An 11,966-nucleotide genomic window follows, 5' to 3' on the forward strand; every position below is an offset into this window, starting at 1 on the left:
TCAGCATAGAACCTGCTCCTCTGCCCTTCCACCTCTCCTGTATTAATTCCTTTCTCCTAAAAACTTGGCTTCCTGTTTTATTTCACTGAACACTGATTGACATATGAAGTGCCTTACTTACTAGGTCCAGAAGTACAGAGCCTAGATTCAATCCGTGCCTTCCAAACCCCACAGTCCACGCTCCCTTTGGTGGGAAGTCCTGGAGTGAAATTCATTTTGCATCTCATAGTACAGATATTCAAGGCATGGGGGATAGGAAGGCAAGGTTGGCTCAGCCGTTAAGCTGCCTGGCAGGGGGCACTGATTCTTTCACTCCTGTGTTGCCCTGTTCTGAGAGACATGGCCAAGGTGTACGTGGGTGAGATGGGACGTCTGAAGAGCTACGAGAACCAGAAACCGTGAGTGGAGAGCATGATTTGGGCCAGGCCCTGTGGCTCTTGGCACACCCATCTCAGGCGCCTGGGGACAGAAAACAACTGGTAGTGTGTGTATCCCTGTAGACCCCATCCTGTGGAGTGTCCTTATCCCCACCCTTCTCCAGAAGTGGGCATGAGTGAGGCTCTCTACACAGAGGAGAGCATGAGGCCCAGAGCAGAGAGATGGGAGGCTGCTCCGTGTTTAGGGCCCTCAGGACCTCTCCCCACCCAGTGGTCCCTCAGTCCAGGGCACAGTCTCTGAGAGACTGGCATCTGCTCAGTTTGTATGTTATTTGCTGACATTTTGCTCTGTAAATATATTGGGGTGGGAGGTGCATACCAGTTCCTGAACCAGGAAATAAGTTCTAGGTTGAACTTTGGCAAAAGGGCACACTCCTTAAATGCTCACTCAACTTTTTGTCCAGAAACATAATGTTCCTCACTTGGGCCCTTTATTGGCCTTCCACCCGGGTGCTGCCCAGATTCCTGCTGGAGCTGCCCAGGAAAGTCCTCCTTGTACCACCAGGATTCAAGACCAGCAGCTCTGCTTTAGTCAGCCCTGCTGGAGTCCCACTATAACAGGAAATCCTAACATTGCAGTGACTTTACAGAGTAAAGTTCACCTCCTGTTCCTGTTGTAGTCCCAGGCACGTTGGGTGAAGCACTCTGCTCCACACAGTCACCCAGGGACCCAAGCACCTTTGCCTTGGGGAGCTACCTTCATGGGCCTAGTCCTCCTTTGCACTAAACTCACAAATGGGTTCAGAGTATGGAGGGTCTCTCAGCCTCAGTTTCCATATCTGTAAATGGAGACATTGATAACGTAGCTCTGCCTACTTGTGGAGTTGTCAAGAGCACTGCTTGGGATCGGGCTGGGAGAACCCTTTACATACTTGGAGAGGTTTCCTCGTGGCCCTTGGTGCCAGCTCTGAGGTTCTCTGTGTCCTGTGAAACCAGAAGGGCCCCTTTGGGGCAGGGAGATTCAGATTGAAGACCTGGCCAATCACTGAGCTGCTCTCCTTCCCACCCAGCCCCTTTGATGCCAAGAATCCATTCTTGGCTGTCGTCACCACCAACCGGAAGCTGAACCAGGGAACTGAGCGACACCTCATGCATCTGGAATTAGACATCTCAGATTCCAAAATCAGGTACCAGCTACTGCCACTCCCTCTCCCACACCTTCACTTGGGGCCTCCTGATTTGGGTACAGAGGCCTTCCACCCTCCTCCTGAGCCTTACATCTATCTCCCCCGCAGGTATGAATCGGGTGACCATGTAGCTATTTACCCAGCCAATGACTCTGCCCTGGTCAACCAGATTGGCGAGATCCTGGGTGCTGACCTGGATGTTGTCATGTCCCTGAACAATCTTGATGGTGAGTTCTGGAATCAAGGCCACTTCCCCTTGCCTGCCTGGGCCTGAGGTGGCTGATAGGAATAAGTCCTTTGGCAAGGCCTGTAGGTTGAGCTGCTTAGATCTAAAGCCCTGGTACCCACAGTTATCAGTCCTGTAGCAAACTTGGGGGGCAGGGAGCAAAAGTAGCTGTGGTGTCTAGTCCTCTACCTTGGGGTTCCCTCCATCCCCTCACTGGCATAGCCCTATGAGGGAGTGGGGGAGGGAGCGGTGCCTAAAGAGGGGACTACTGGCAAGGGCCCTGGCCCCTAGGCCTGGCTCCACCATTACTGGCTACTGAGGACCTAGGGCTGCCCTCTCCCTGTTCCAGAGCCTGCATCTCCTCACCTGTAAACTTGGGGATCAGAGTCAGCAATGCTAACAGACCCCCAGGTCCGTGCAGGGTGCTCAGAGTGCAAGAGGCACTAAATATGGTATAGGATTTTCCCAAGGCTTCAAAGGACTGCCTCTGGCCTCTTGCTCTGACCGCTTGGTACCCCCACTGACCATCCACCTGGGGCCCAGCTCTACCTGGTGCTGCCCCACTCACTCTTGTCCTCGGTCATCCTAGCCTGGCTACACCTTCTCACCAGCTTAAGTCAGCCTTTGAAAGGAACAGCAGGAAAGGGGGCTGACTTATATTATAATTAGTCATGCCAGCTGTGGAGGCACAGTGGACACACTGTCTCTCTCGTTCTGTGGAGTATGTCATGTCCCTGTACCATCAGAGGTGGCACCTTGCAGGGGAGGGTGTGGTGTGCTCACTCTCCCCCCAGGACAATCTGAACCCCTGCAGGGGACCCTTCACTGCTGAGAACTGCCCAGAAAGAGGTGCAGAGGCTCAGAACTCCCCACGGCAGAAGTGTCGCTTTAGGAAAGGTGCACTCAGAGCATTTCCTACAGTGTGAAGCCTGAGCCCTGTTTCTGGGCTCAGTACAGAGGACTCCGGGGTGCTGGGAATACCCAGCCTTTTTATCTGGGTGCTAGATACACAAGGATGTTGTGAAAATTCATTACGCTATGCACATATAAGTTGTATGCTTCATGTAGGTTATACTGCAGTAAGAAGTTCAAACCCTTTCAAAAACTAGACCCAAACCCTTAAATGCTGAGCCCTTCCTGGGCCAAGGCCCTCAGTGTCCTCGGCAGAGGCTCATCTGCACAGGCTTTATATAAACAGCCCCCACAGTCATGCCTCTAAGAGGGGGAGATGCTTTTTGGCACCTCCCAGGCTGGCCCATCTCTAGTCTGGAGGGAGGAGATCAGTAAAGCTGGCCTGGTGCCTGGTGGCAGAGAAGGCTGCAGCAAGGGCTGGCAGTGGGACCTGCGCCTGGAGTGTACGGATGCTGCACCAAGAGCTCAGCTGTGTGCCTTGTGTAGACCTCCAGGTATATCCAAGCATAAAAACTGACCTGGAGGGGCCCTGCCATCACAGCTGAAAGCCACGGTGTTGGCATCTCACAGTCATGAGCCTGGGGCCCCCACAAGAGACTGGGCTCAGCCCACAGGCAGGCAGACACACCGGGAGCCCTGCCTCTGCAGCCCTCTCTCTGAGCCACTTAGGAACTGACTCTCCTGGAGTGGAAAGGTCCCGCCTGAGGACTACCTGTCTGGCCTGAAGCTTGAGGCTGGCTGAAAGCCTGAGGCTCAGCCCCAGGGCCCGCAAAGAGCTGGCCCTGCTTCCAGTGCCAGCTGGGCCGCCTGCTTCCTGCAGAGTAGCCTTCGGCTTCTCCCACCCCAACCCCGTGGCATCCCTCTCACACCAAATCCTGCCTTCTCTGTCCCTGCAGAGGAATCCAACAAGAAGCATCCATTCCCCTGCCCCACCTCCTACCGCACAGCCCTCACCTACTACCTGGACATCACCAACCCGCCACGCACCAACGTGCTCTACGAGCTGGCCCAGTACGCCTCCGACCCCTCTGAGCAGGAACACCTGCGCAAGATGGCCTCTTCCTCGGGCGAGGGCAAGGTAAGTCTGCTGCTTTCACCCCCGGCACCCAAACTTGCAGCTCCACCAAGCCACTCTTCAAGGGGTTTGGGTCCAAATTTAGCCCTCTCCCCTGGAACCACTGTGTCCCCTCACCGTGGCTCACCCCAAGTTGTCTTCCCCAGGAGCTGTACCTGAGCTGGGTGGTGGAGGCTCGGAGGCACATCCTGGCCATCCTGCAGGACTACCCATCCCTGCGGCCCCCCATCGACCACCTGTGTGAGCTGCTGCCTCGGCTGCAGGCCCGCTACTACTCCATCGCTTCTTCCTCCAAGGTGGGGGAAGGCTGGCACCTTACAGAAAGTATAGCATTGGCATCTCTGAGGGACATGGGAGCCCCGAGTGCGGCTCCAGCTCTGACCCAAGCTCCTGGGACAGTTCACTCCGTTCACTGGGCAGTAATCCCAGTAGGCTGGCTGTAAGATTGCACACTGCTTCCAGCCCTGGTGGCAAGCCAGTCAGGAAAGCTACTGGAAAGGGGCTTTTGGGGGTTGGGCACCATGAAGGGTATGGAAAAGCCCTAAGGCAGCTCAGGTGACAGGGCTGGTGGCAGAATGGGGCCTCGGGCACCACTGTTGAACTCACTCCTGCCCTCCGCCAGGTCCACGCCAACTCTGTGCACATCTGTGCTGTGGTTGTGGAATATGAAACCAAGTCTGGCCGAATCAACAAGGGTGTGGCCACCAGCTGGCTTCGAGCCAAGGAGCCCGCAGGGGAGAACGGCTGCAGGGCCCTGGTGCCCATGTTTGTGCGCAAGTCCCAGTTCCGCCTGCCCTTCAAGGCCACCACACCTGTCATCATGGTGGGCCCTGGCACTGGGGTTGCCCCCTTCATAGGCTTCATTCAGGAGCGGGCCTGGCTGCGGCAGCAGGGTGAGTGTGTGGGCCCAAGTGGATGTGAGGGGAGTGGGGGAAGGGGCAGAGATGGGACAGATTCCATGCCCACCCTGGGCACTCCCCCCTCCAGGTAAGGAGGTGGGTGAGACGCTGCTCTACTATGGCTGCCGCCGCTCTGACGAGGACTACCTGTACCGTGAAGAGCTGGCCCAGTTCCACAAGGAGGGCTCCCTCACCCAGCTCAATGTGGCATTCTCCCGGGAACAGCCTCAGAAGGTGAGGAAGGGGCCGACCGCTCTGGCGGGGTGGAGGGCTGCAAGACTGGCCTCCTCACGGGCACCACCCTCTGTTCTCAGGTCTACGTCCAGCACTTACTGAAGAGAGACAAGGAGCACCTGTGGAAGCTGATCCACGAGGGGGGCGCCCACATCTATGTCTGTGGGTGAGTGAGGGTAGAGGAGTGGGAAGATTGAGGCTCTGTCTGCCCATGGGGACACTCCTTGCCCAGCCCCCAATGCCACCTTCCTCCCCACAGGGATGCTCGGAACATGGCGAGGGATGTGCAGAACACCTTCTACGACATCGTGTCTGAGCTGGGGTCCATGGAACACACCCAGGCCGTGGACTACATCAAGAAACTGATGACCAAGGGCCGATACTCCCTGGATGTGTGGAGCTAAGAGCCCACTCTGCCCTCACGCCCTATAGACTTGGCTTCCCCATATAATCACTTTCCTCCCCTTCTGCAGCTTCCTGGATGGGTTCTGCTGGGCCTTGTCCCAGGATGCAGACTCAGTGACAAAGACTGAGGCCTCCTGCCTAAGGGCGCCTGGCCAGGGGTGACCAGGTCCTCACTTTGTGAACACCTCAGGCCTCCAGTGGCTGTACAGAAGGGGCTCTTCTCTCAGCTGAGCAGGGGCTTGGCCCCTCCACGTGATTTTCAATGAATGTAAATAATTTTAAATAACCTCTGGCCCTTGGAATAAAGTTGTTTTCTGTATTTGCCTGATGTTCCTCAAACAGATCTGGGGCCTTCACCTAGGTCTGCTTAGTTGAGACACCAGAGAGACCAATTCAGGAGCCCCAAGAACCCGTGCTGTGGCAGCACAGAGAACCACCAGGAGACCACACACCTCACACCACCTCTGTGCCTCTCTTCCTTTATTAAGGCCACTGGCCCCCAGCTCGCCACAGGCTGGGACACAGGTCCAGGTCTTCTCCAGCATAGCCTTTGGGGCCCACAGAGCCCACAAGACCCAGAGAGAGCAGAGAGACCTTCTGGACGAGGGAATCCCACCTCCTGAAACAACACATGGGGTACAGAAGCCCCTTCCAAGCCAGTGGGCAGAAGACCCAGCCTCAATCTTTCTTGCTCCTGTGCCGCTGACTGTGGAATTTCTGGTGCACAACCCGCAGGGTGGTGAAGAAATTGCCGAGGAAGAGGATGAGGAAGGGGAGGCCGCACATAAGCACCTGGGGGAGGAATCAGGATTAGGACAGGGGCCGAACCACAGTCCTCCCAGCGTGCTTTCCAGTGTCCCTGGCTCACCTGCCACTCCTTGCACTCAGGATCCCGGGCCAAGCTGAACAATGTCAGCGCGTTAAAAAGCTGCCAGAACTGGGAAGGAGGGGGATTTCACATAGAACACAGTCCCTGCTCGAGCCAGAGCAGGGGCTGGACAGCCAGATGGAAGGGGACACAGATACAACTTACATGTCCAAAGAACAGAAAGGGCAGCAGGAAGGTGAGGCCCCGCCACATCCAGGACTGGAAGCCCTCTGTGAGGGAGAAGGGGCAGGGCATAGAATAACCAGTGACAGAGACAGACACTATCACTCAGGTAGAGAGGGAAGGACTGCCCCTTCCCAGCTTCCTGGTCATGGTCCAGTGGAGGGGCCACGCCCGACTCACCCACAGTGAGATCCATGGTGTGCCTCTCACCCAGGGCCCGAAGGCGGTACAGACAGCCGCTCTGATAGTAATACTGCAGGAATTGCACGAAGCCTGGGGGGTGGAGGACATCAGGACTGGGCTGGAGCCCCAAGTCCTTTCCCCGCCCCTCTCTCTGGACAAGTCCTGAGCTGAGCAAGGCCCTGAGACACTCACTCTGGTACATGGAGAAGGACAGAAATTGGTTCCGGAACTTCTGGTACATGAGGCCGTCGGGCCTAAGGCAGAAAGCAGAGGGAGGGGTGGGAGCTTGGGGATGCCGCGTCTTCCTGTCCTGGCTCCCCCCCTCCCCCACTGCCCTGGGAGCCAAGCTGGGCCACTCACCATGTCAGCATGACTCCCGACAGGAACGTGGACACATAATGATGGAAAACCCACCAGCCTTTGATCCTATATCAGGAAGCTGCTGTCACTTCTGTAACCCTTAGCCCCCAGGACTGGTGCTCAGGGACAGGGAGCTGTCTGAGGTGGGAAGAAACCAACACCCCAGCCCAGTTCCTGCTTCTCAGAGGGCCGTGGCACCACCACTCCACTTTCTAGGGTAGCTCCAGTACCCCCTCCCTCACCCCCGCCCCCAGGAGCTGGGGTCAGGCCCTTGCCCACCTAGAACCATTGTTGATAAGGATGCTCTCTCGAATGGTCAGTGTGCAGTAATACCAGACCAGCAGGAAGTTGAAGGCAGCGTCTGTCACCCTACAGAGGGAACACAGGGTTGGTGCTGGAGCCGGAGGAAACAAGGTCTGGCCCGAGCTGTAGGACACCCACCTGGAGTTGAGGAGGAAGCGACAGGTGAAGGAGATGAGGATGAGGATGATGGTGAGGTAGAGCTTGAACTTCTCGTACTCATCTTTGTAGGCAAACCTGGGGTGGGCACACACACACATGGGACAGGCTGGGATGCTGGTGGGACCCACCCTCACCTCTGCCTGAGAAGGGGGGCACCTGCTCCAGACACAGCTGCATGCATGGTATGGGCCTGCATGAGGGAGTAGCCCCTGAACCCCAAGGCTTAGCCAGGGCAGTTGGAGCAGTGGAAAGGCCCCAGAAGGGTGGAGAGCTGGGCTGAGAACCAGCCTACAATAACCAATTACTTAGCCTGCTTGCTCAGGAGTGTCACGTTGACGTTGCCCAGAACCAGGCTCAGGTACAACCTAGGGAAGGGGGAGATGGGGTGAGAAGAGGCCCCAAATGAAAGCAGCCAAAAGCCGAGCCCTGGAGTGTGCCAGACCAGTATCTGGATCACCACCCCCACTCAGCCTTCCCATGGCCTTGGCTTAGGGCTCTGACCTTGGGATGCTGCAGACCAGGAAACACTGACGCGCAGCCTTTGTTCCTGCCTACTCCTAAATCCTGCTTCAAGGTAAATAACTTTCCCTCCCTCCGTTGTCATCGTCACCCACGCTCTCCCAGCGCCCCCCACCATGGGTCCTCAAGAGCAGCCTGGCTCTTCCACGCCATGAAAGCCTTGCCCACATCTCAGATCGCTCCTGTGCGTCTGGGCAGTGGACTCAATGTCTGGGTGCACGATCACCATCTATCAGCTACCCTACAGTTCCTGCTACTTTTGAGAACCTGCAGCCCCAAGTCCACTGCAGCAACCCACACTCACAACCACTCCAGGACCTCCTCCCAACCAAGAATGGCCTCCTCGGCAAGGCTGGTTACATTCTGATCAGAGTGCCCAGCCGTGCAGCCCGTTTCACCACATGGACCCTCCCCACACGGAGGCTCCCAGGCACTGTTGACCTTGCTCCTCTTTCCTGAGCCAGCTAAGTCCCCAAGCCCTCCTTCACATGTCAACCACTTTCTTGCCAACTTGTAACTCCCAGTTCCTGGCACTACCATCACACCCATCAGCTAAGCTTGTCTTGTCCTTCTCTGCCAGAGAAACCTCAAGAGGTGACCAGAGAGTCTCGGTCATGCACTAAGCAACTACACCCACACATGGGCTCTTGTTCAAGCCATATGGATGGGTTCAGAGTGGTTAAAGGACTTGCCCAAGGCTGTGAAGAAATTAAGGGGCATAGTGGACACTTAGACAAGGCTGCCTCCCAGGACCACCACTGGCTCCCTATCCCATCCTTTCGCCTTCCTGGCATCCAACACCTCTCCTGCCTGCACTGTTACGCTTATCTCTGCACCCCCTCTCATCCCCAAACAACAGGAGCCTATGTCCAACCCTCTCCATCTTCCCAAGAGTTTTCCTCCATCACTTGGTGTTCCCTTTCTGGGTCTCTCCCTCTGCTGGCCCACCTTCCAGCAGGTAGATACACTCATTTGTCCTATTGTTCAAAGTTACACATACGCTCAAGCAAAAGCCGCACCCCAGCCCCAACCCTCACACTAAGTTCTAGGTACTAGTTCCTCTTTCCATTCACAGCCAAGCTTCTGAAGTGTAACCTAAACTTGGCTGTCTCCTCAGCTCTTCTGTCATTCCCAATATCAACTTCCACCCACACCGTCCTGTGAAGTGGTTCTCTCCAAGGTCACCATGACTTCCAGGAAGTATTTCCCCTTCATTACTACATTTGACCCCTGAGGCCATCTGATCTGAGGCTGGTACTCCTTCTTACCTTGCCCTCTGGGACATGCTCTCTCCCAGCTGTCTGGCTACCTGCCATCTCTGCTAGACTTTTTTTTTGCTCAGCCTAGGGTTCTGTACTGTACCTACTCATCCTCCTCAGTTGTGGAAGTGCATACTTACGTGACCTATCACTCTCCCCTGCTTGCTGGGGACTCTGCAGCCTGGCTCCCCTGCGGTCTCATCACTACCTCTCACCTCCCACTGCTATTACTGCTTTTCTGACCAGGTTCAACTCCACTCAGGCCTCAGCTACTCCAGGAGGCTCTCTCTGACCTCCTGGGCTGAATTAGGGGCCTCCCTTAGCCAATGTTCACTGTAGGTTCACCTCAAAGCACCCAATCACAGTGAGCTGTCTGTCTCTCAGCTGTCTCCCCTGAGACAGACTGCTCAGCCCAGAGTGGGCCCAGGGAACATCTGCTGACTCAATGATCAAGCAGAGGAAGAGTGCACTTCAGGCCTGTCTCCCAGGAGTGGCTGTGAGCTGAATTTGGGGGCAGGGTCTCACCCATTCTTCTTGGGCAAATAGGCTTCCATATCGAAGAAGAGGCCTTGGCGCTCCTTGATCTGGTTCTCCAGTTCCTTCGAAGCCTCCTGGACCCCCGCTGGAAGGGAGGGTTTGCATCTGCAGGTGGGACCACAGAAGCCAGTCAGAGCAGGAGTATCACACTGACACCTGTGGGGCAAGAGGGCTACCATGGCTCAGAGAGGGAGGGGAGGAGCTGTGCCAAAGACACTCCCAGAGTCAGCACCAGCCCTCCACCCCACCAGGTGAGACACCCACACCCAGACCAAGACTGAGGGGCCCTCGGGGGGGCAGGGGGGGTCCTAACTTCTTTAGAATGAGGGCCAGCTCCTGGAGCTTCTTCTTCTGCCGAGTGATGGAGCTGGTACAACTGTTCTGCAGTTTGATCAGCTCTTCCAGCTTCAGACGGTACTGCCTGTGGGTCTCCTGAGGACCAGGATGAGAGAAGGGTCAGACTGGCTGGAGGGCCATTGAGCCAGAGCCTGCTGGGCAGGGACTGGGGCACAGATTCCTCCAGGGCTCCTTGGGAGCGTCTCAGCAGATGAGGCAGCCAGCTGTGCCAGCCCAGGGACCTCCCTAAGGTTGCTCTCTCTCTCTCTCCAAGGCAGGCAAGGAGACAGGGTTCTTTCTGCAAGCCCAGAAGCACCCACAGCATCCCCCTTCCAGAAACTGGCTAGTTCCCTGAAGGTTTTTTTACTCTAAACTCATCTACTAGTTGTTTCCACCCCTCTCTGTCCCACCCTGAGTCTGGATTCTAAGCCCACAGGTCCACCTTCTGGACCAAACAGGCTACCTGAAGCCACCCCTGGCCTTGGCCGATGCTCCTGCCTATCCAGCCACATGTGCAGAGGGAGCTGGGATTGTCCAAGATGGCCTCTGCTCTGGCACTCCCTTCATCTTCCTCCCAGGTTAAAGGTCATCAGGCTTCAGTTCTTGGTCTTCCTACTGTAAGACCAGTCCCATACACCTCCCCCAGCACCTTTGGCCCAAAGCCTCCCAGAGCACTTTGCCCTGGTGGGTGAGTCTAGAGAAGCAGCAGCCTGGAGGCTGGGCAAGGGGCAATGTGAGGAAGGTCAGGCAGGGGCTGAGGCCAGGCCAGTGGTGATCAGGCTGGGAGACTCGGTCGGCTCCACTTAGGACTCTAGGAAGAAGCACTAATGGCAGCAGGTATGGCTGGCCAGGGTGGCAGCTGGGCTTCAATGTGGGCAGGGACTGGAATCAGCCCAGGAGAGGTAAAGTCCTCACCAAAAACACAGCTTTCCTGAGCTCTGCCCTGAATGAGTATTGTTCCTCCTGCCACCGCGCCCCTCAGAACCCAGCAGGTTCCACCCTCTGCCCACACCCAGCCCCAACTGCCCACGTCCTCCTGGACTCCCGCCGAACAGCAGAGCGGCCATACAAAGCGGGCCGGGCCATTTCATCCAGGGGCTCCGCTGGTCTCGGAGACTTCCAGTCCCGGCCAGACCCCCAGGCGCCTGCGAGGCTGGTCCACCCACTTCCCCCCGACTCCGCTGCAGCCCCGTCCAGGCCCGGACGTCACCTACACACCACCGCCCGGCCCAGCCCGCCTGCCTCCCGGGCTGCGCCCCAGGTGCACTCGGTCCAGATGTGCTGTCCCAGGGGCGGGACGGCACTACTCGCGGCCCCGGTCGGGCGGCGCCCACCGCTTGTTCGCTGAGTGACTGGCCCAACACTGGGCCCGGCCGGCTCTCACTCAAGCGGCCATTCTTCCGTAAGAAAGCGAGGTTGGGGTCGCGGCCTCTTTCCGAGGCCCTCGCGAGAGGCCCTGGGTCCGCCGGGCGCAGTGGGGTCCGCAGTTGCCTCCGTCCGACACTGACATGAGGCCGAGAGGAGAGTCCAGGCGGGACCCCAGGACCCTGGGCCTCGCCGCCCTCGGGAACGACGCCAGGGTCCCCAACTCCTGACCCCTGTTCCCCGCGGCCAGACACACAGCGGCCCGACCAATGACCCCGAGCCAGAGAGGCATGGCTCGGGGCCAACGGGCGCCCGCATTGGCGCTCACCTGGATGCTCTGGAAGTCCTGCTGCAGCTCCTCCCAGTCCCGCAGGCAGTCGCCCAGCGGGCCCGGGGGCGTGGGAGGCATGGCTGCCAGGCCCCGCGCCAGCCGAGCGGAGGCTAGAGGACGCCGCTGCCGCCCGGGCTGGCCGAGGTGCCTCAGTGTCCACCGCCCCCGCCCCCGCCCGCTTCCGGGCTCGCGCCGCGGCTTTTTAATTAGATGGAACAGGGCCTGGGGCCGCGAACGCGCTGGCCCCG

At 57.6% G+C, this 11,966-nt stretch overlaps 2 protein-coding genes across 3 annotated transcripts in view; one reads left to right on the forward strand and one right to left on the reverse strand.

The window, feature by feature from the left end:
* The window catches only part of LOC102425746 (NADPH--cytochrome P450 reductase), a 61,269-nt gene extending 55,635 nt beyond the window's left edge, over nucleotides 1-5,634 (forward strand). Inside the window, exons 8-16 of the mRNA XM_023753419.1 lie at nucleotides 336-398; nucleotides 1,448-1,564; nucleotides 1,673-1,791; nucleotides 3,599-3,780; nucleotides 3,924-4,073; nucleotides 4,400-4,670; nucleotides 4,765-4,910; nucleotides 4,991-5,076; nucleotides 5,170-5,634. Of these exons, the coding sequence (XP_023609187.1) occupies nucleotides 336-398; nucleotides 1,448-1,564; nucleotides 1,673-1,791; nucleotides 3,599-3,780; nucleotides 3,924-4,073; nucleotides 4,400-4,670; nucleotides 4,765-4,910; nucleotides 4,991-5,076; nucleotides 5,170-5,314 (1,279 nt within the window). The 3' untranslated portion in view covers nucleotides 5,315-5,634. The remainder of the gene's footprint in view (nucleotides 1-335; nucleotides 399-1,447; nucleotides 1,565-1,672; nucleotides 1,792-3,598; nucleotides 3,781-3,923; nucleotides 4,074-4,399; nucleotides 4,671-4,764; nucleotides 4,911-4,990; nucleotides 5,077-5,169) is intronic.
* Nucleotides 5,635-5,890: 256 nt separating this feature from the next.
* Nucleotides 5,891-11,908, reverse strand: TMEM120A (transmembrane protein 120A). Of its 2 annotated transcripts, none has more exons than XM_006088254.3 (12): nucleotides 11,716-11,908; nucleotides 10,000-10,118; nucleotides 9,675-9,791; nucleotides 7,677-7,736; nucleotides 7,351-7,446; nucleotides 7,189-7,278; nucleotides 6,910-6,975; nucleotides 6,742-6,803; nucleotides 6,547-6,639; nucleotides 6,349-6,413; nucleotides 6,184-6,252; nucleotides 5,891-6,107 (listed from the first exon to the last, which is right to left on the reverse strand). In XM_006088254.3, exons 1-12 carry the CDS (start codon nucleotides 11,794-11,796, stop codon nucleotides 5,994-5,996), a joined length of 1,032 nt encoding a protein of 343 aa, XP_006088316.1. In that variant the 5' UTR covers nucleotides 11,797-11,908; the 3' UTR covers nucleotides 5,891-5,993. The 2 variants fall into 2 exon arrangements, with proteins under 2 accessions (XP_006088316.1, XP_014310875.1); XM_014455389.2 differs by having other exon boundaries at nucleotides 9,675-9,842; nucleotides 11,716-11,881.
* Between the last annotated feature and the right edge of the window lie 58 nt (nucleotides 11,909-11,966).

This window comes from Myotis lucifugus, unplaced genomic scaffold (genome assembly GCF_000147115.1).
Source record: "Myotis lucifugus unplaced genomic scaffold, Myoluc2.0 scaffold_45, whole genome shotgun sequence".
NCBI classification, from domain to species: domain Eukaryota; kingdom Metazoa; phylum Chordata; class Mammalia; order Chiroptera; family Vespertilionidae; genus Myotis; species Myotis lucifugus.